Source organism: Gossypium arboreum, chromosome 2 (assembly GCF_025698485.1).
Source record: "Gossypium arboreum isolate Shixiya-1 chromosome 2, ASM2569848v2, whole genome shotgun sequence".
In the NCBI taxonomy this organism is placed as follows: Eukaryota; Viridiplantae; Streptophyta; class Magnoliopsida; order Malvales; family Malvaceae; genus Gossypium; species Gossypium arboreum.
The window spans coordinates 5,136,454-5,159,407 of record NC_069071.1 but is presented as its reverse complement, the minus strand read 5'-3'; the positions used below and the strand labels follow the sequence as shown (position 1 = coordinate 5,159,407).

Genomic DNA, 22,954 nt, shown 5'->3' with positions numbered 1-22,954 from the left:
AATCAATTAGATGCCAATTTTGGGCGTTATAAGGGTACTAATCATTTTCTCATACGTAACCGACTCCGGAACCCTTCCCTAAATTTTGTAAACCGAAAATCATCGTTTTAGCAAACTAACATTTTATTAAAGTGACTAAGTTTTGAGGTGATTTAATCACATCTAGTTAAAAAGGATTTAGTAGCGACTCTATTTTCGTTTTAAAATAAAAAAGTTAATTTCAAAAATAGGGTTTCTGACAACTATTATAATCCTGTTTCATCAATTCTCACTCAGTATCTTCATTTTTCAATTTCATCAATATCAACAAAGCTCCTATCGATGATGATCACTGCAACAACTAAACCACATGAATTTTTTTTTATAGAAATAATGACAATAATGGAGAAATTATTACAACATGAAGGACCACGGATTTTACCCCCACAAAGGGGAAAAAAAAGTTAAAAAAAGATAGGGGTAGAAAAATGAAAAACCTGTAAATGAAAAATTTCTTTATGCTTTTTCAATAATCTTTGATCTAATTTGCTTCTCCTTTTGCCTCAACCTCATGCACTGAGCAACACGACAGCCTGTGGTATACAATACAAAGTAAATAATTTTCAGGGGAAAATTATGATATTACCAGAACCCGGCACCGGCTTTGGCTTGCTCCTCCTCCTGACCATGATAAAGAGATTTATCCAGTCGCTTAACCGATTCAATGAAACTGCAAATTCGGGTTCGAGTTTCCCCCAGTTCTTGTTCAAAACATCGTACAGCACACAAACAGAACGTTAATCATTGCTCGATAAAGCGAAGCTCCCAGTTACCCTCACCATCGACAAATCGCAACTCCAAAGCATGGAATGGTATTAAAGCAGGCCGCTGAAAAAAATATACAATAGCAAAACAAGATAATATTACTGCATAGGGAAAATGAGAATTGAAACATGCAACAGTTTGTTGCTAACTTTGTTGTCATGTCTGTATTTGAAAGTGTTGTATCAGTTAAATCATGACAAGCATCCCAAAGTACTTTAATATCCACTGAGTTAACGATGTTCGACAAAAGTACTTGCCTGTGATGAGGTAATAACAGTTATGCCCAAATGTTTGGCCAGTCTATAAAGTTGTTCCTCAACGTCGACGCTCGTGGCACTGCAATGAACGAAGGAAAAAGGTAAATTGGATAACTGATTAGTGTCTTTTCAACAGAAAAAAAAAGGGATTTTTTACGTACTTTGTGCACTCGTCTAGGATGCCGAATTTAGGCTTGTGGAAGAATAACCGTGCCTGATAAAACAGAAAGTTCGATATCAAACAATAGATTTCCTGTCTGGTATAAATAGTGAAAAATGTTGTTGAATGTGCAACAAGTTTAGTTTTAACTTACCATGCCTAATCTTTGCTGTTCTCCAAGTGAAAGTATGTCTTCCCAACTGAGATTAGCATCCCAACCACTTTCATCCCTTTCCAAAAGATAATTCAATCGAACATTTTCGAGAATGTTTTTCAGACGTGCATCGAGAATATTTGTGGTGTCAGCTGAGCTTTTACCTGAAATTTTGTATGTTCATAATTCCCAACAGCATACATAAATCTAATATGTAATTCTACCATGCTTTCTAAACTGGTATGTCACTCTTAATGAAGAGTTCAGGTACATCTATGTTCTTCAGATTCTGGTATGATTTTTAGATACGAGTTAATGTCCAACACGGGAAATATGTTCGCTCTTTTTTCAAGTTTTTCCATGTATTTTGAGGGTACTTGAAGGGTTATATGCCCATACTAAGTCCAAAATTGTGTCGGTAGATGACAGAAAAAAGGTAAGGAAAGCAATGCAACTTGTGCAAAGTAAGTTTACCTTTTCCATATAACTTTAATTCCTTCTGCTCTGCTTCTTCATGAGAGAGCGGATATATGATTTGATCCCTTAAAGTTCCCAAGCATGTATATGGTTTCTGAGGAACATAGAAGACGCCACAACAGGAAATATCCTCTTTGTCCAAATGGTGTGATGGTTTATAAAGCCTTCCACTCATAACGGGCCATAGACCTCGAAGTACTCTGAAGATGGAACTTTTCCCGCTCCCGTTCGGACCAGTAACAAGCAGGTTTTTTCCAGGTACTACATCACATGTCAACTGCCTAGCCAACAGCTTCTCTGATGGAGTAACTATATCGACATCGCAAAAAGAAATAACATCTTCAGCATAGAGATCATTCCCATGAGACTGCAACACCTTATCAGTCCTCAAGTCCCCTGGTTGGATGACACATCAACTTATCAATGCAAAAATTCCATTACCAAACAAGGACCCTAATTTCTATATCAGAAAAAAAGGAGATATACCAGACTGAACAGCATCAACAAGCTCTTCAAGCTCAAAAACTCGGTTTATGCTTCCGGATAGCTCCAGGAACTTTCTATTCAACTCCATGATGTCACCAAAGGCTAAAAAGCTTTGAGACACAACAGATGCCAGGAATCGTATGCCATGTCCAAGCTCAACTAAACAAAATTGAAGAAATTTCAGAGAGATGAGGGAGAGAAACCAAAAGTAGTACAAAATCGAGTCGGCATCTCACTTTGAGTAGAAACTAAGGATCGGTCCCCCTTGTGATCTAAGGTATATAATAAGCTCAAACCCCAGGTAACTATATGTGGAAATTGTTTTGTGACAAAATCGTCAAGTATACCGAACTGCCATTTCTTCTTTAAAAGTAATGAAGAGTGATCAAGAAGATCCCTAAACCTTGACTCGACCATCTGTTAGTACAAGAAGCACAGAATTAGGGGAGAGGGCATGGAAATTATGGGGAAAACAGTGCTAGTAATATCTGCATGCACAGCAGCAAACCATGCAAAAAGGGAAAAAATAGTGCACCATGATCCATGCAAAAATAGCTATAGATGGATTCTATGCATAAAACAAATCGTTTAGTCATGTCCCCCACTACAAAACGAGAAAAAGCCTGAAGTGCTGTCGTTTCACTGCAAAACATTCCTTTTATATGATAGAAAAACGATAGAGAAGGTCCACAATAATCGAACAATATCTGCCACTGGAAAAACATTAGAACTAAACTTATTCTAATTACAGATGGTACCTTAGATAGTTTAATCAAGAATTAATATTTTACACAGATCTTGATGCAAAATTCAAGCTTGTCCGAAACCAGCAATTTATAGGAAATCACAAAAAGAAGTTCATTACATTAGGGTTCAGCCCAGGCATGTAAACCTTAAACTATAGTTGTGCAATATAAATATAAGGATGTATTTAAATTAATTTCCAATTGCTAACCCATAGAAAGGTAAATATACTCCCTATTTCTGTCTATTTTTCCTCAAGGAAATTTTTGTATCGGCATCAACAATGATACATTGGACACAACAACAAATTCAAGTATCTTACAGCTTTTTCTCGAGCACCGCCTCCAAAGAAAGCAATAGACTCAGCATGAGTCCGCAGTCTTTCGTGCATGAACCTAATTAACATATAGTATAAGTTATTAAAATGATGTATATAGCAACATTAAGATATTCATAAAAGTACTCGCATGCACCCATGGGATCATGTCTTTTTGTATATCTCCAAACCGTTGAGGAGACAGTAGCAGAGAGTTTCTTTTTTTTTTTGGTCATTTCTGTCAAAAACAGTGTCTTTTTAAAGCCTTTTGACTTTTTCTCCTCCTCTTTTTCAGAGAGAGGACGTTCCATGGATCATTACTTGCTCTAAAACCTGATTGTATGGCAGTAATATTTATGAAAAGTGGGTGAAAATAAATACTTTCAAGCTAGTGACCAAGTTTTATGGTTCTTCTGATTATACTTTTGGATTGTACCAGCCAGCTCAGTTCCTGAGCTTCCTGTTGAGGCCACCAGAGCAGTCTCGATTTAAAACACCTGTTTCTATCATCAGTTTTTTATTATAGATATTCGTGCAAGTATTTCCATGTGCAGCAGCATTGTTAACCGAGATTGAATTACCTAAAGGTTCCCTCAAGTTGTTGTTCTCGACATGTCAAATCACCAAAATCAGGAGTAGCAGTCCTTAGCAAACCCAGACCAAGCAACATGTATGCATACAAAATGCTAACGCCCCTTCTTCCTGTTAATAGCTTCATTCTCCATGTGAACCTTAAAATTTTCAGCATTGTTAAGAATAATTCTTAGAAAGATAAGGGAGGAATAAAGGAGCATATATTTCTAGAATTAAAATATTTGACCAAAACAATAGTGGTACTATAATACATGAATATAATTTACGCACCACAAAATGTCAACAGATGGCTTTACCATTCCGGTAACCAACCCCGATAAATCAGTTGTTAACTTTTCAAGATCATCAGTAATTCTTTGATCTGCATCAATATTTTTGCTCGACATTTGAAAGACCTACAAGAAGATGCATTTGATGTGAATTTAGCACTGCTGAATTCTAGGTAATAGTGGTGAAAACTGTTAACTCAGTGCAATGCCTGCCAAATACTCAGGCACCACTGTTTCTGAGCTGATCAAACCTGGTAAAATGCATTATTTCTTAAGTAGTTCTTCTGCAAATGTTGAGTCAATCTAATCCTCCATCCAAGGGCGAGGGTAGCTGTCAAGTGCCTGTAAACCAAGAAATAGGCTATTTACAAAGACTAACGAACCAGAACAGTATTTATGGCAAAAAGTAAATAGTTTAACTGTTACAAATAATAAAAAAATAACACTGTTAATATTAGCACTGACTCAATAGACAGTCTGTATATCCCTCTTTTTGTTTAAGTATTTCATATATAGGTCATAATGAATATAAAAAATTACCTCAAGGAAGGAGCAATGACAGCAGATGCAGCACTTTGAAGGACACTTATACTCATTAATCGTATAAATCCTGCTTTATCCTGCTTCAAAACATACTTCACAGTAGTTCCTGAGAATAGATGCATTTAAGTAAAAGTAAAAACAATCTCTCAGATTTTAAAATGGATAAGAAATAGAATAATATATTTCTAATACCATTTAATGTCGCAATCTGATCTGATAACCATGTTCTTGTGGCAACAAGAAAAGCAACGGCAAGTAGTTGAGCCCCTTGTTTGTCAAATACGGTAGGTACCTGAAACACAAGAATTTAAGGTTGTAGATGGAATTTATAAACTTGTGTTAGTGGATGAGAACAACATGTGCTCATTCCCAACATTAAGGATTTCTTGCACCAGGTTTACTAGAATTCAAATATTGAAGATGACTAAAATATAACAGTACTTGCATAAGCTATGTTACAGTGACAGAGTCATATTTGAGAACATTTAGTAAAAGGTGATCAAATCCATCATTACTAACCCATGATAGGCAAATCATCCTTTAAGTGTACTAGATTAATTTCTGCAAATAATTAAAAAAAAAAAAGGAGGCAGTTTCCGTTCATACCAGTACTTTAAACATGGCAGCTACCCTTGAAGACAGTACTCTTGGAGTCTTCTGGAGTTGAGGAACCACAGGTAACTTAACATCATGACTCAAAGAGGGTGATGCTGCTATGAGCTCTGATACATATGGTTGAGTCTTTGGATTTGAGAATGCAAAGTCCTAAACAAATTCACTCAAAATTTTGCAGTGAGAGAAAAACAGGTCCAATCAAACAAAACAAAAGCACATGAAAACAAAGTTTCTTAAGTTATAAGACCTTTTTAGCTGCAGTGAATGCCCGTTGAACAGTGATTGCATCATTTTGGCGGTCTGTCACAGAAAGTTTAGTCAAATCCATCCCACCTTCACTTTCTAACGAGGAATCCTCTCTGCACGTGCTATAGAAGATCAGTTACGCGCCCAAAAAATGGGTAAGATATGTGATCACCACAAAATTATGTTCTGTACCTTTTGTAATGAACTTTCCATCCTCCTTCCCCATCCAAGGACAAAACCACATCATGGAATGCCACTAGTGCTGGACGATGTGATATGGTTATGCATGATGTACCCATGGCTCTAATTTTAGCACAAAACCTTTCCTCCATATCAGTTGTCACAGCACTTGTGCACTCATCAAGAATTGCAAATTTAGGCTTATGGTAGAACAGTCTAGCCATTCCCAATTTCTGTTGCTCCCCAAGAGAGAGTTCATCTCCCCAGTTAACCTCTTTCTCAGGTGGGTAACGATCCAATAGGTACTCAAGGTCAACCTGAATGGACAACAAAGTGAAGAATTATTCTGAAAGTAGCCAATAAAACTCAAAATGAAATAAAAAGCACCAATACAATTTTAAGAAATAGAAAAAAATATATATATTATGAGATGAAACTAATACATTTTTCAACAGCTCCACCAATCCACTATGTGTAAGAGGCTCAACCTCCTGATGTGCTGTAAGAGGATAGATTAACTGGTCGCGAAGGGTTCCAACAGCTGTATATGGTCTTTGTGGCACATAGAATATTTCTTTATTAAGATCAGAACCAACTCCAGGTTTCACAATATGGCCAGATACCAGTGGCCAAAGGCCACCTAAAACCCGGAAAAGGGAACTCTTCCCACTGCCATTTGGACCTTCAGAACAGAAAAAGCAAAAGATTTTTATTGGCCTAAAAGTCACAATACATCCTTTAAATCCTTTCAAACAACAGTCACTTAAATTTGGGAAACATGAATATAAAGAAGGATAGCATATATATAAATATACAGTGATAAACCAAGAGTGCATGTATAAAGCACACACATACGTGTATAACTCTTGTTTCCGATGAAAAGCACATTAGTCATTACACTTCCTCTACAATAATATAAATGAATGAAGTAAAATAGAAGCATGTCAAAAAAGATGAGGAGATGATTGCAAAAGGCATCTTAAAGGTAATAATGTAAATTACAATATTTTCGAGGAAAAAACCTGTAATTAAAAGATTAGATCCTGATTCAACCCTCAGAGAGAGATCCTTCACCAAAACATTCCCGGTTGGAGTGACAACCTGATAGCATTATAGCTATTAGAAAAAAAAATGCTAAAAGCATATTAAGAATCATAAATGGTTAAATATCATCTCAAATACCTTGACACGGGAAAACTCAACAAAGTTAGCTTCAGTTAGGTAATTCATACTTCCAGCTTTTTGCAGGGATGCTTTTTTATCATCAGCACTTAGCTCTCTTGATATAAGCATTAGCTCATGAATACGGTCAGCATAACCACTGGAAGTTATTAAAAGAAATAACAATAAGAATTAAACTGAAGTTATTATATGAACCAGAAATCTGTCTCTCACGTTCCTTGTAATAATCAATAACTATTACAGAATGAGAAATATATTATTCATCATGAACATTATGGATGTGCATGGTAAAATTCAATGGAGATCTCTCAGAAAGTGCCTAATTTTACTCCACATTTTTTTCTTCCAAAAGTTATATCATTAACTACTCTCAGAGCCAGAAATCAACAAAGAAATACCTGAGACGATTTACCCGTCTTGAACTTATAGAAAGGGTACCCAGGGCCAAAAATAGTGGAATTACAACACCGATGTGATATCTTAAATTGCTAAACATCTCTGCCCGTCCCAATATTGAAGAGTCAGGTCTAAGATGGCCAGCAAAGAAAGGCTCAATAATCAAGACAACTACAAAAGTGGCAGCAAGATACTTCAATAAGAAATCTTGAATCATGCCAAACCACCAATGGTCATGAAGTACAACCCTCAAGTGCCTAACAAGAGTCTTAAACTTCTGTTGAATATAAGACTCTTCTCTACTTTCTCCACCGTAAAATGCTATACTTTCTGCATGGACCCTTAACCTTGAATGAAGCTGTCTGTATTCTCCTTCCAACTGTTGTTCTTTTGACGTTAGTTTCCCAAAAGCAGGAGAGAAGTTTTTTATGCCAGCTCCTGCTCCCAGAATAAATCCCTATAAAGCAACCCAATTTGTTAATCTGACAAAGTGGAAGAGCCTTGCCAAAAAATCATGTAAGAGTATAGATAAAGAATTACCAATATCCAGAAAAAGTATTTTGGGCCAGCATAAGAACAAAGAGACCAAGTATAAACAAGACTGTCAGTAACTGCTGTCAAATCATCCAGTAAAAGCTCACTTAACTCCGAACAGAATCTTGGTATGTCACTAGCAATCTGTTGCTCAGGATTCCGTACCCGTCCATCAACGTGTGATATTTTGTAATATGCCATGTTCTGAAACTATATATGTTAAAGAAATAGAGAAAACATACTAGAACAAGAAAACAAAAAAGAAACTTATAATGCATATAATCCAATAGATATGTGCTTCCTGCACAAGGGAACAAACAAAAGTAAAGTAACATCATCCTCAAAGATGGGAAAAAGGCCTCTGGGGAAAGCATAAATGGCTAGATCTCTAGATTGTAGAATAGAAGTTGTAGAACTTTCGCCACCCATAGGAAATTTACTCAGTGGCATTACCCCTTCAGATGTCAGCTATGTTACAACAACTTTCGGAACTTTTCCAGTAAAAAAGAAATTTATATGATTCTGAAGTTAATTATCTGAAACCTAGGCTAGATTTTGACATTAGTCCCACAATGCTTTGGTTAAAGGTACCATGCACATCAGAAAAAACCAACTCAGATATGAAGAATATTAGACAACTAAATACAAAACAACAAACATGTATTCCACCTGCCACTGATAAAGATGTGCAAAGAAGATAAGTTCACATGCAGGAGAAAATTTGAATAACAGAGTATGGTTCATGAATTATGAAAGGAATAGGATACCTGATCTAACCAGATTAAAAATGAGCATAACATAGGACAGAAATAAGAAAAACATATTATATATAGATTACTCCAACAGCAAAAGCAGACAACTACCTCAAAGTAATGTGCATGGATGAGTTTCGTCAGTATTTTCCTGAACCTCAGACTTAGGATACCAGTTATGTACTTTGAAGTAGAATGAATGGTTGACAGAAGAAAGCTCAAAAGAATATTTTCAGAGATTAGCCGGAAGAATGATGGTACATTCTGGAGAAAAACAGCACGGAATAGAAATCCCTGAACTTTTGCTAATCTATTGCTCAAAGCCGTTCTCAGCACCTGCAAAAAGTATAAGATAGATGCTTTTCTTAACAAGAACAGAAAATCCCCTATATTTCAAGCTACAAAAGTCTCCTATGACACTTCCCCTTGGAAGGGAATTACATTTCCATTCACCATTTTTAAGTTTTCTCTATCCCAGTTGTTATATTTGATGTATTTGACATGGAAAGTGCAAGCTAAAATCACAGGTGTTTATATACCTGTCTGCAGAGGTGCATGTATAACAAAAGCAGATAGATACCCAGTTCCTTCTCATGTTACTTATATCACCAAATACACTAACCAAATACAAAAAGAACTGAAGGAAGAAATCAAGCAACTAGACCTTGGTAACTGACCTTAGTCTCTTGTATTTTTCCTATTTTAGATCAAAAGATCCTAAAAAATCATTACAATATCAGTAAAGCCGTTGGCTGATGTTTTATTGTCGTAGCAAATAATCATTGTCTAGCATAAAAATGGATTTGAATCAAAGCCTTCTGTTATTTGCCACTTAGCACCAGTCAAGCAGCACCTCTACCCCAAAGATTCAACATCAGGGAAAAACTATAAAGCCCCGTTTTTAAAGGGTAAACCTCAAATAATCTCCAACCTTTTTTTTTAATCTGGTCTATTTTCTTAATAATGTTTGCAATTGCAGTTAAAAAGTTTGAAGTGAAACTAATAAAAGATAAAAGATAACAAAAACTCGGGAATCAAACACAGTATTAAACCACAGTATGTTGCAACACAAAATAGAAAGGCTTACCACAGTGCCCACCAAAGCCAAAAGCTCTCTTGCACCAACTTTGCCCATCTTGGATAAAAGAAATGCTACTAAAACCTGAAGGGACTTTAATCCACCTTTCTTTTTTCTAGTTCTCTTTACATTATTACTCTTTTTAAGGACCTTATCTGAATTTTCTCTTTTATCTCGGGTCCCATTGTAATGACCATGTGAATCAGGCTTTTTACTACTAAACCGTGATTGTAAATAAGCAACAGCTCCACCAGCAGCCACAATACCAGAACCAAGCAGTAGTGTCTTCCTGTAAAACCAGAAAAGTAATAAAACACTGGACAGTGGAGTGAAGAATTGTAATACAACAAGAGTATTATAAGTCATAGCATGGACATCCAACAGAGGCCCACTGGATCAGTGGGGTGAAGAATAGTATCTTGTCATATAACATATTTACCTTGATAGGGTGGTAACAGACAGATAAAAAACTGCAATTATGTTGAAGAGTACCAAAACTTAGAAGAAAGATGATTGATAAGATGGTATTTTCTCTAAAAGGTCCAATCTTTTATACTGTCATTTAGTACAACTATAGGAAGACAAAACAGGACCTGGCTTAACCAAGGGTGGAAAAGCCCCAAGGTTAGTTATGAACAACCTGATCACAAAGGCATTACTCAAAACCAGTTTTATATGGATTCACTCACTCCACAGAACAATGAGTGTCTCAATATCCTCTCTGCTTGTCTGAAGTAAATTAAAAAAACATCATGATTTTCTTTCTCTACATTGCTCTCCTTATGAAATTTTAAAATACTTTTATAATAACCAAAGGAGCAACTTTCAAGGTTTTCCTGATAGATAGAATGGAGGTCGATCGAGGGAGAGCCTCAGTAGCAACAGTAACGTTGCCCGTGTAACCAGAGGGGGGATGCTGCGCATGATAAATCTTCATAAGTTGGGAGCCTTGTGCATTAGGGAAAAACTCTTTTAGAGTGGATGTCTTGATAATATTGCTCCCAAAATTGCAGTTGATGCATGCAGACAGAGTGTAGAAATCATGCCAGGGTATTCATGAACTAAACCTACAATGCAAGAAAGCTTTTATGAAAGGATCATGTGTTGCATCATTCTTTAAACATTTTAAAGATTCTAATCTGTGCAAAGCATAGAGCTGTTTGTCCATAGGGCCACTCCCTTCAGTGTGTGCTGCTCATTATTGAAGTAAAGGGAGGCTTATAAAATGGCTCTACTTGATTTATTAATAGAAACCTCTATTAACTACAACAGTTAATACATTAACCACTATTATTGGTATACGAATTTATTATCACCAATAAAATACATCAATACCTCCTAGAGGCCAGAAGATTTCGGCCATGCTCGGTTAACTGCAACAGTTGAAGAGATGGCATTGCTGAAGGTGGACCCCTGCACAGTATCAAAGATTAGCTACCAAGTTAGGAGGGAAGAATCTGGAATGCATTAACAACAATTGCCAGCTTATAATGATTAAAGAAAGAGGGGAAAATAGCACTAATTACTTCCTATGCTTAAGAAAAAATTCTACACTAGAAATGCAAATAAAATCTCTATTTTTAAGTAAGATGGTATCTAAACACATATGATATGATTTGTTAAACATGACGACCAATAGGATACAAAGAACGAGGGAAAGATAACATGCAATCAGTAGCAAAACTAATGCTCATTGCTCTGCAGAAGGAAAGACCAATATAACAAATTCAAGTTATAAGAAAACATAAGAAGATTATCCAAACCGAGCTCTCACGATTCCAATTCAAAAGCCAATAGTGTTAACCGCACTCCATCGACAAGATATGTTGGCAAGAGCGCATACTTCGATTTGTCTTAGCATGAAAACTTCTAAGCAGTGAATATGCCTTGTAATATTGCTGCTCACCAACTAACCAGGCACATCTGTTTAATAAATCAACTAAGCAACGTCAGCATATCAAAAATTAAAATGGAGTATTTTGCATAAACTTAAAGGGAAAAGAAAGCAGTGACAACTACCATATAACAGATCATATATAATAGGACCATAATGAATGATGCATATTGATCAACAAAACAAAACTGCATGTTTTATAAGGTAAACTAGACAGACATACACAATCACACATACATATATATATACATATTGTGATTTGTGCCTTGCAACTCAAGCAATATAATAATCCTAGCACCTTGAGAACACAGAAATCCATTGAGAAAGTCTAAAAAAAATTCAAACTAGAAAGTGGCTTTTTAGCATGCTTGAGCAGAGGCAGAAAGTTCTTAAAACGGCAACGCATCAAAACAACAGAACTAGAAACTCCATTAATCTTTGCAACCTCTCTCCATTACTCTGTAACTGAAATTTCCGCCATTTTCTTTCCTTTAGATATTCATAAATTCATCTCGAGTTTTCAAGTTTTATAACTGGGAGAATTGAATGCTGGTGAAGAAAGCCTCAGAAAATGATCGAAATCATGATTTTAGCTCTTGGCGCAAGTTATTTATATGTTTTTTTTTTTTTTAAATTCCAATTTCAAATTTCCATCGAACGTGGAATTCCCCTTTTTTATTGTTTAAAAAAAAAAACTGATTTCTTTTTTTATATAATCCAATTACTTATTATGAATTGGTTTAATTCTTGTTTCAGTCGATTTATTATACCTAAATTTAAAATTCGATACTCAAACTTAGAGTGTAAATGACATATTGATGCTCGCAAGCTATTCGAGTTTGAATTGAAAAAAAAAATTTAAACTCGATACTGTAATTACTGAGCTGAGCTTAAGCAACTCAAGTTATCAATTCAAGCAACTCAAGTGAGTCGACTTTGAGCTTAGTAATACTCGACTTAAACGGCTTGAGAGTCTTATCGAGCTTTTCATTTTTAATATATGATTTAAACACTTATACTCTTAAATTACATTATTGCCCTTAATGTATATTATTAACCCTAAACTTAATTATTGATTCTAGTTCAAGCTTAAATACTTACACCCTTAATCGAGCTCGAGTTCATGTGCAAGTATGAAAATTGATAAACAAGCTTAACTAAATTGAACTCGAGCTTAAAAATAGATGTTCAATTAAGCTCGAATTAAGTATCAAGTTTTGAATTTCAAGTCAAACTCAAACTTAAACTTATCAGTAATCAAACTTGGCTCGGCTCGGCTCAATTGCACCCACAGCCTCATTGGCTTTGATCCTTTATCATTAATAAATCAAATTAATAACACTGTTAACTACGAAAAAGTCATTCATTCATGCCATTAAAATTGTAAAAATATCAAAAAATCGAGTCTTGTTTCAACAGCAGCAGTAGTGGACAATGTATCGGTTTAGATTTACTAATAATATTATAAAAAGTAAAGGATCAAATTTTACCAAATTAAAAGGATTAAATTCAAATTTTAAGATAGTGGAGGGACTAAAACCAGAAGCAGACGTTATAAATTCAATACTTTTTATTTTACGCAATTTAATACCTTTTAACAATCAACTCGATTAACATTTGTCTAAAGTTTTTCAATTAACGTTTGATTATTAATTAAAATTTATCCTAATTTGTAAAATATTTTTTCCTATTTTATTCTTCAACTTGGATGATATCGAAATAATTTTTCCTTAATTTTTATACCAAAACTATTAGCTGCACCATAAATATAATTATATTTTTCTAATCATCGTAATTGTCATTATCACATAAAATATAACATTTAAAAAATTTAAAATTAAAATTAAAAAAAAGTCAGCGGAATCGTTAATATCATACAAATTAAAATCATAGTATGGACCGTCATTTTTCCGTATATATAAAACATTAATCTTGTTGTTCGCATGAACCATGATTAAAAAGATTATCAAAATCTCTTATGTATTATTTATTCTATATTTTGCCCATAATTTTTGTCTTACTGAATAATAAAATTTAAAAATAAAATTCCAAAACCTCGGAAAATGTTCAACAAAAAAACCAAAACCGTACCAATTGGAATCCCATGTTGATGAATTTAATGTTATATCATTTATAAAATTTAATAATTTTATGTTTTTAATTTGTTTTATTGATTTTTATATTTATTATAATTTCTATGTGTAGTTTTATAATAAAAATAAACTATTAAAATAGTCACTTTTGTTTATCTCAGGTTACATTTTAGTTATTTATGTTTGAAAAGTTACATTTTAGTCATTTATGTTATCGTTTTGTTACGAAATGGTCACTCTGCCGTTAAGATATGTTACCTCCCAAACAGCAGTCCAACGTGACAATTAAAATAGGTTTTAAATATCAACGTGGATGTCTAGTTAGGATGAAAATTTTTAAATTTTTTTTATGAAAATAGAATACAAAATTTTGCCCTAAAATTTAATTTTCTTCTTTTTAAAAAAAAACAACAGTCGGATTTTTTTGTTACCATCACAGAAGAGAAGAGAAGAGTAAAACAACAGAGAAGAAGAAGAAGAAGAAATGGATGCACTAACCTCTATATCTACTTGTTATTGCGATTGCCCAGACAAATAAATCAAGATGGAGTATGTCCTTTTTGTTTGTCGCATATACAGAAAAACATAAAAATATGGACCACAATTTTGAAAAAAAAAACTCATAATATCTAAACTCAAAACTCAAGTAAAGAACAAAAAAAAAACCCATTAATTATTGTAATTCATGTCTGGACCTCTATTGAATAGACTCTTTGTTCTTTCATTTTGAAAAAAAAAAAAGCTAACCGGTTAATGGAACGCTAAATTTGGTTTTTACTATTTCCATTCAATAAAGATGACTATGAAAATGAATGGTTTTTTTAATTAAAATGGAAACGAAAACTAAAAGAAAAAAGAGACCAAGAGTTATTTTTTTCCAGATCAAGGATTAATTTGATGCATTTGTTTTTATTATTTCAGGAAACTAAAGTAGCATTTTCTTCAATTAATTTAGAAAAATCAATTACTTTATTTGATTAAACATCCACATTGATATTTAAAATCCATTTTAGCTGCGACGTCAAATTGTCCTTTGGGAGGTAACAAATATTAATGGTAGAGTGATCATTTCGTAACAAAACGATAACATAAGTGATTAAAACGTAACATTTCAAACATAAATGATTAAAATATAACATGATATAAATAAAAGTGACTATTTTAATGGTTAAAAAAAAATTCATAGTTGTTACCATTGTCGTTATTTTCTTTATTGTTTTATGTTTTGGGAATCTAACTGTAATATACACGTTTTTGGTTTAGCATGCGGCTTATATATCATATTAAGCTTTTTGTTTTATAGATTAGATTCGGAAATTCTCATGATTTTGTCTAATTTTTTTATTTTATTTTAAATACGATTTGGATCTTTATATTTGTACAAACCTGGAAAGCTGAAATTCGCATCATAAAAATAAATTATATGATAATTTTTCGAAATATTAAATTTCGTTTAATAGGGTCGGGTTTGCAGACAACTTAATTCCTTAAAATGAAAATTTTCAATTTTAATTTTTAAAATTTATAAATTTTAAGTTAGTATATATATTAAAATTAAATTTTAATTTCTAAAATGATAAAATTTTAATTTAGTCTTTTAAAAATTATGAAGATATAGACTATTAAAATGGTGAAATTACACTTTAACTCTCATAAAAATATATAACTAAAATTAGTCATTCAAAAATTTCTAACTTTACTCCTACCGTTTAGTTTTAAGAAACAAATGTTATTTTCGAGATTTTTTTGTAATATTTAGTTGAAAATTACAAAATGAATTTTGAAAAATAAAAAAATATGTGAAAATTAGAAAAAAGTTATTTTCATTTATCTTGACTAAAACAATTTACCCTACTTTTAACTCCCATAAACACAGAAACATTTTTTTCAATAGTTTTTTAAATATCAAATTTGTTTTTCTAGCTTGAATCCATGTAAAGTAGAATTCTTTATTTTATTTGTTGCTAACTATAATATTTAGTTGAAAATTAGAGGTGTTTATGGGCCGGGTTCGTTCTGGGTTCAACTAAAAAATAGGCCCCATTTACTAGGTCCTAGCCTGACTCGGCCCATCCGTATTAATTTTTATATTATTTTAAGTATATATAATACATCAAAAATACTAAAAGATCAAAATAAATATTTCCTAACAAATTAAAATAAATTTTAAAAATTTGTAGACTTAAATAATAACACTAAGATAAATGTAACTTAACAAGCAAATGCCTCTAAAATAATTACAAAATTAACAAATGTCTTTAAAATAATAACAAAATTAATAATAAAATAAGTTTTATACAATATCCAAACAATAACAATAAAATAATAGCAACATAATAGTAAAATGGTAGCAAAATAATGAGAAAATAACAAGAAAATAACATTAAAAAAAAACAGATTTTTTTATCCTTTAGTGAATTCAGGCCGGGCTGGGGCCAAAAATGCGTTACCTGACGCTTGACCCGTTTTTAAACTGACCTTATTTTTTTGTCTAAACCCATTTTTCGGGCCTATATTTTTGCCCAAACCCTCGCACACGGGTGGCTCGACCCTGATCAAGTCTAGACTTGACTGCAATTTATAGTGACAACTACAACTTGGTACTACGAAAAATTGTGCAAACAAAAATAAAGAACACAAAAGATTTATTTACACAATTCGGTTTCCTTACGTCTGTGAAGCCTAGCTCAATTAGTAATTTCATTATCTTTAATTCACAATAGAACAAGTGAATGACACCCTATCACTCTCCAAGTATAAAGATTTCACCTTTGTACCTAAATACTAAAACTTACCTCCAAATTCTCTCATTGAGAACTTGAGCTGTAAACGCTCCATGTTTACAATTTAGCCTGCACTTACTCACAAACCAATTCCTCAATTAATAAATTCAAGTATTCTCAATAATCTCTCATGCAAAAAACCTAGACAAGCCTTCTAAACATATATCAATCTTGGCTTGCTAACATAAAGTCTATGTGAATATAAAGTAACTCGTTGAAAATAGCTATTACAACATTAACATTCAAATCATAATTGATCAAAGATATGGTTTCCAAAACTAACAAGGCAATCTCAATCAAATCTTCACTTCCAAAGATTTAATTGATTCGCTCATATCCAATTCAATCTTCAAAAATTAAAGATTGATTTTCATACCATAATATCTTCTAAGTAACAACACATTAATAGATCCAAACATTTTCTTCATTAAATTACCTCAGTGACAACTTACAATGGACACTACTGACTACCACTCAATTTCATTCTTCACATATTACCTTTTAACATTATTTATCACGTTTTTTTGTAGAAAAATAGTTACCAAACATATTTTTATTATTAAAAATATATTTTTTAAATTTATCAACTTGTTTTTCAATTATGAAAAAAAAAAGCTAAAATATTTAAAAAAAAAATTAAAAACCAAGAATACAAATCTCTGTGCCCAAACCCTACAAAATACAGGTCAATCAAGTTATCCGACCTGTAAGTTGCTATAATGAACATTTAATACATATTTGTTAACACAATACATACTTTTACAAGTTTAAACTTACAGGACATGAGTATAAATAAGATTTTAGTGTTCAGAAGTTATTCAAGTTCGACTTGAGAAAAATTCGAACTCAATTCAGTAATTATCGATTCGAGTTTTTAATCAAGTTCGAGCTCAAGCTTTAGCGTGAAAATTGATAACCAGGCTTGATTATATCTCGAGCTGAGCTCAAGTTAAAAAATAAATATTCGATCGAATTCAAGCTAAATATAGATTTTTGAATTTAGAATCGAATTCGAGCTTGACAATATTCGAACTCAGCTCGACTCAATTACACCCTTACTTGAACTCAAGTACTACGATTCCAAGAATTATCATAAAAGGGCAAACTATGATTCAAATATATGATGATAGTTCAATGTCAAAAACCCCCACTTCAAGGGTTTTTATATACACAAGGAGCATAAGATTTCTCACAAAAGCTTCATCACACCCTGCAAACAAAATGGTTCTCTACACTCCAAACTCTCGCTTTCTACAGTTGAAATTAACATTACCAAAATCAATAGGAAAATAAGAAAAAAAAAAACAAAACAAATAAGAAATGCTTGCAAAACAAAGTTCTTTTATCTCTAAATGAAAATGACCAAAACCAAAGATTCTACACCTCTAACTTGCCTCTTCACTGAGCTAGATGTGACACCAACTTCTAAACGTGACTAGGCTATAGCTCTGCAACACGAAATAATAAATCCGAACATATATCACGGTTGCTTTGGTTCGCTACACTGTCTACATCAATGCTGTTGGTCATTCAACAGTTCACGGTTCATCTTCGGTGAGTTGTACGTTGAATCCATGCTTTATGTCTGTAAAAGAAAGTTGAGGAACCAATATGATGTTTGGGATTGATAGCCAAAAACAACAAAAGCATTAAGATGTTAAATTTTTACCTTTCATTGAGGGTTTCTTGAATTTAGCTTTCCTTTCATCTTCGTTCTTCCATTCACTATCATCGTCATCCTCATCACCCATTTCATCCCTTCCATCATTTCCTATATCACTTTCACTAGCTGTTTCCCACTCGGAGTCATCGGTATCTTGGCCATACATGTCACCTGCATCACCCTCACAGTGCACACCCCCGAGTTTGCTAGCTGCCTCTCTAAATAACCAAGCTGCACGCATCTGCTTCTTGACTAATCGTTCCGCATAATCAGGAACCTTATTTTGCCTCAACGAGAGATCGGGGTCATTTGATTGCGAGCATTCATTTATGAAGAGAATGGCATCTAGCAAACTCTCTTTAGCTAAACCAAGCATGTCATAAGCCTGAGCTCTTCTCCATAGGCTTTTGGCATGACGGTTCAATGGATTATGAAGACATAATGCACGTGTAGCATCACTTATGGCAGCCAAGGGTTGCTGCAATAAAAGATGACACTGAGCTCGATTACTGTAGAGAACAACTCGCTCTTTCTTGGATCTCATCGGACATAACGATAATGCTTCTGAGTACTTCGATGCGGCTCCAGCTATATTGCCTGATGAGAAAAGTGAGTTTCCTTCGAGCTTGACCACTAAAGCAGCAGCCTGTTTAATGTGGAGATCCTCCTTCGGTATATTCTTTTCCCACTTCAATCTCTGCCTTGAACTCAATAGTTCTTCAATTAGCTCTTTTGTCCGGTTACTGACAGAGCTCCTTCCCGTCCCTTGGGATTGAATACATTCCTGAAGAACATTAACAATGGTATCTCCAAGCTTTTTGTGATCACCAAGAGTAGTAATCTCTGCAAGGTCTACAAGAGCAGGTACTGCCTTATCGATCACCTGTGTAACAAATGAAGATAACTTATATGGAGAACACCATACCAAACAAAAGGCAAAAAGTACATCGTATGCTTCGGAAGAAGCTTATATAGTTTAGGAAGGGGTACCAATTTATATTAAATTATTCTCAACAATAATAAGATACCTTATGACATGTGCTTGGATCTTGAAGCAACCAAAGAAGACAATCAATTGCCATATACTGCCAATCATCAGACGAGCAAGCAATATTAACCAACGCTTCGATAATGCCAGGACAGCTGGCAACAGATCCCCTACCAATCTTATGATGACAGATGGTTCTTAACAAACCAATACCAGCAGGTGAGTTTTCATTAACAAGTCCACCCCACATTCCCGGTAGTTTTACAAGAAATTCAGGTTTGCATATGGTGGGAAGAAACTCAGGTTTGAATGCGAAGCAATTAATGAGTTGAAGGGACCAACATTGAAGCTGACTAGCCCATTCTTCAGCTTTTCTTGACTCCATTTCAACACCACCCATGCCACGAGTAAGCAGATCGCAGTGATAACTTAACCTTCTATCAACATACTGATAGAAGTGAGAGTAAACTATTTCCAATGAACTCATTGCTAGCTGAATGGCGACCTCAAGAATTTCTCCGTGACTTGCTACAGAAGGAAAAGTGCTCGTATATGTAGCCAAGTGTCCTAAAGCTCGCACTGCCACTCTTTGTTCAACCCAAGTCAACCTCCCTCTCAAAAGCTCAACTAAGGGAGGAATTACACCAGCATGCACTGCACTTTCCGCAAACTCTTCCATGTTCATGGTGTAGGATCCAATAATATGTGCTGCATAATAAGGAATGTATATATTTTGGTCATGAGAAAGCCAACGGCGGTTCTTGAGACCCTTCCATATTAGAGCAGACATACACTCAAAAATCCCTAACTCAATGAATTCAGGATCATTAGGATGTGCCATAGCAGTATTCCAAAGGCCACTGATAGGAAGAACTTGACCATCATCATCTTGTGAAGGAAGATCTCGAAAGAATTTCAGAATACTGGCTCTGCGCTTGCTCGGGTTTCCTTCCTTCATGACACAGAAAAAGCACCCGGGGTACGGACAATCTGGAGATGCCTTATCCATGTTCAGATTATTACCAGCATAAGATTCTTATAGCATCACCACATGGGAGTTAATATAAAAAAGCGTCAACACTGCATAACAAAGATGAAACGAATTAGCATCCTAGCTTGCAAAGGAAGAAACTTGTTTAAACAACATCGTAACAGCAGTAGCAAGACAAAGTAAAGGAACTTGACTCCCTAGTAATGGCAAGTATGGACCAACTCCCATCACATAAACCTCGCTTCTCCATCCCAAAGATTCAAACACGAGCTCTAGGTTAAAATTTCAATTTTTAACAGCTTGCAGTGTCCACTCGGAGACAATAGCCTAAGTTCTAAATACAAACGAATCCATCATTTTCTTCAATATCGACTACTTTTGTCTAACACACATCCCAACCTACAGTTCCGAAAATTAAAGGGTATAGCCCCTATAAGCATGCAGCATAAATCACTAGTCCTTTTCAGACTGTGTAAACTGATAGTGACCGAAACCGGCCCGGCACCTAGCGTCTTTGACGTTACGTACAAATTCTGTTGCTCTTGTAAATGAAAGGGACATTCTTATTTCTTAGTCAACAGAATGTTCAACTGAGAACAGTATACTCATTGTATAAGCTAACACAAAACATTGCTGCAAAATTATTTCAATTACTCTACAATAATCTAAATTTAAATGAAAAATCCAAAGCATAGAATGAACAAACATAATGCATAGATTATTCTGTTTATCACTTACCACATTTTGCAACCACTTGGATCTAAAGTAAAATGCTTTGATTAACTAAATTAATCAAATCAGGTTCTTAATTAACATCCCAAATTCCAAATAAATAAAAATAAAAATACTCAAAAAAAGCAAACAATCCACTGTAAAAAACAAAACCCAGAATTTAATCTTGAGTTTACATAGGAAATTGAAGAGAACACTGAAACAGGACACCCCCCCCCCCAAAAAAAAAAAAGAAGAGTTTTAGAGCAAATAAAATCTCAAACAGTAAATAAAAAAGCAAACCCAGAAATTAAAAGACAAAGGAAACAAGATGATACCTTGTAAGAATCGGATGCTGAAAAAGAAAAAGTAACAGGCTTTTCCTTTTCTATTTGCCTGTGGTAGAGCTTTCAGTTCTTTGCTCAAAACGGAAGCTTTCAAGAACTTAGAACAGAGATTGTAATACCAAGAAACCTATGGAGATGCTTTGGTTTCAGGTTTTTCTTTTGCTCTTAAGTTTGATTTCAGGTCTGGATTCTGGCAGAGCAAAGCGAAGATCTTGTGTTCATGTAATGAAAACTTGAAGAATCAATAACTAAAAGGAAAGAAGTAAAAATAAATGCTCAATAATACTGATTTTAATGCAATTGAGAAAATTCATTTTATTTTTACCAAAAATTATAATTCAATTTCACGCGATTTTTTTATCACGCGCTGTAGGACCTACTGGAAAAGGGCAACAAAGAGGGGATTGATTGGATGGTGTTGTGATTATCGGAGTATAGCGCGTGTTGGAGCTATATGAAAAGAGTTTGTATTTAAATGGGCCAGGCTTTTTCCTTTTTTTTTTATTTCGTTTATTGGATTATTTAATTTTGATGCCTAATTGGGAGAGTATATGGTCCCATTTCCTTACACGCCTGTCTCTGGTCTTTGTTACCGTTTTGAAATTATGCATTTGAAATTACTAGAATATCCTCTTTTATTTGGGTTTTTTATACCCTCTTATGTTTTAAATAATTGAAATTTTAGAAATTAAAAATAAAAGCGCATTTAAACAATAACAATAATAATTTTAAAATGAATATATATTGTTCAACTCAAAATTATTAAAAAGTTTGATATATTTTAAGAGTAATAGATCATATATAAACTAAATTAATTTTAAAATTTTTTAAAAAAATTAATTTATTAATTGAGTCTTAATTCGATTGGTATAGATATTATTATCAATATAAGAAAACATAGGTTCGAGTGCGTTAAAGCGTATTATCTTCCTGATTATGGATTGAAGAGGGATTATAGATTTTTGTCCATATATTTTTCCACACTTGAAATCTTTCATATTTTATTAGGTGTTAAATTGTAATCCTTTTTATCTCTTTTGAATTTTAATTATACACAAGTTAATCCACGTCACCATACAAGTTAATTATATTTTCATCATTTATTTATTGAAACATATTTTGATGAAATTATGTTATTAATATACTAAAACCATATACTAACCTTAGCTGCCAAATCTTATACTAACCTTTCAAAAGGAAACAAACAACTTCCTCTAAAAATTATTCTGCCCATATTTGGTTATATTTGCTATTATCGACCTACGTTATAGTAATTTTCTGCTCAAATTTCTTGACAGATGAAGCCGAAATTCAATAAAAATATCATGAAGGTAATATATTTGATATTAGGTTGCATTTTGCTTTTTATTTAAAAAATAAGTAAATTAATTTATGTATATTAAATTAAAAAGAAAATTTGTCATTTTTGTTAAAACTTTTATCAATTTTATTATTAAAACTAATATATCGACAAAATAACCAAACATTAACACGTACATGTCACATCTACCTCATGCTGAAACCAATTTTTGATAGTAGAATAAATAAAATTTTTAATAAAAATGACTAATGTATTTTTTGATGTAACAAATAAGGACTAAATTACCTTCTTTTAATACAAAGACTTTCACGTTGAAAATCACTAAGTTTTGTAGTACTATAATTAGATCTCTTAATATTACCAGTAACTCCACTCC

At 33.5% G+C, this 22,954-nt stretch overlaps 2 protein-coding genes across 2 annotated transcripts; both read right to left on the bottom strand.

Moving 5' to 3' along the window:
* Positions 1-232: 232 nt before the first annotated feature.
* Positions 233-11,184, bottom strand: LOC108466690 (ABC transporter D family member 1-like). Its single transcript, XM_017767064.2, has 24 exons — positions 11,123-11,184; positions 9,797-10,076; positions 8,821-9,045; positions 7,964-8,161; positions 7,426-7,880; positions 7,028-7,166; positions 6,868-6,946; positions 6,289-6,527; positions 5,858-6,162; positions 5,667-5,778; positions 5,411-5,569; positions 4,997-5,096; positions 4,802-4,910; positions 4,513-4,603; positions 4,263-4,387; positions 3,980-4,129; positions 3,405-3,477; positions 2,575-2,755; positions 2,344-2,497; positions 1,850-2,238; positions 1,376-1,539; positions 1,223-1,275; positions 1,062-1,140; positions 233-867 (listed from the first exon to the last, which is right to left on the bottom strand). The coding sequence occupies exons 1-24, from the start codon at positions 11,182-11,184 to the stop codon at positions 781-783; spliced, it is 4,008 nt and encodes a 1,335-aa protein (XP_017622553.1). The 3' UTR covers positions 233-780.
* A 6,460-nt stretch (positions 11,185-17,644) lies between these two features.
* On the bottom strand, positions 17,645-21,544 carry LOC108467194 (uncharacterized). Its single transcript, XM_017767759.2, has 4 exons — positions 21,249-21,544; positions 19,249-20,288; positions 18,227-19,103; positions 17,645-18,142 (listed from the first exon to the last, which is right to left on the bottom strand). Exons 2-4 carry the CDS (start codon positions 20,215-20,217, stop codon positions 18,096-18,098), a joined length of 1,893 nt encoding a protein of 630 aa, XP_017623248.1. The 5' UTR covers positions 20,218-20,288; positions 21,249-21,544; the 3' UTR covers positions 17,645-18,095.
* Positions 21,545-22,954: the final 1,410 nt, after the last annotated feature.

Coding starts and splice junctions, on each gene's coding strand:
- LOC108466690 (XM_017767064.2), bottom strand. CDS start 11,184: ATGCCATCTCTTCAACTGTTGCAGTTAACCGAGCATGGCCGAAATCTT. Junction 7,881..7,963: donor AATACTTTTTCTGGATATTG/GTAATTCTTTAT, acceptor GTTGCTTTATAG/GGATTTATTCTGGGAGCAGG. Junction 2,498..2,574: donor ATCCTTAGTTTCTACTCAAA/GTGAGATGCCGA, acceptor AATTTTGTTTAG/TTGAGCTTGGACATGGCATA.
- LOC108467194 (XM_017767759.2), bottom strand. CDS start 20,217: ATGGATAAGGCATCTCCAGATTGTCCGTACCCCGGGTGCTTTTTCTGT. Junction 19,104..19,248: donor ATCCAAGCACATGTCATAAG/GTATCTTATTAT, acceptor TTTGTTACACAG/GTGATCGATAAGGCAGTACC. Junction 18,143..18,226: donor CAAGAAACCCTCAATGAAAG/GTAAAAATTTAA, acceptor TTTCTTTTACAG/ACATAAAGCATGGATTCAAC.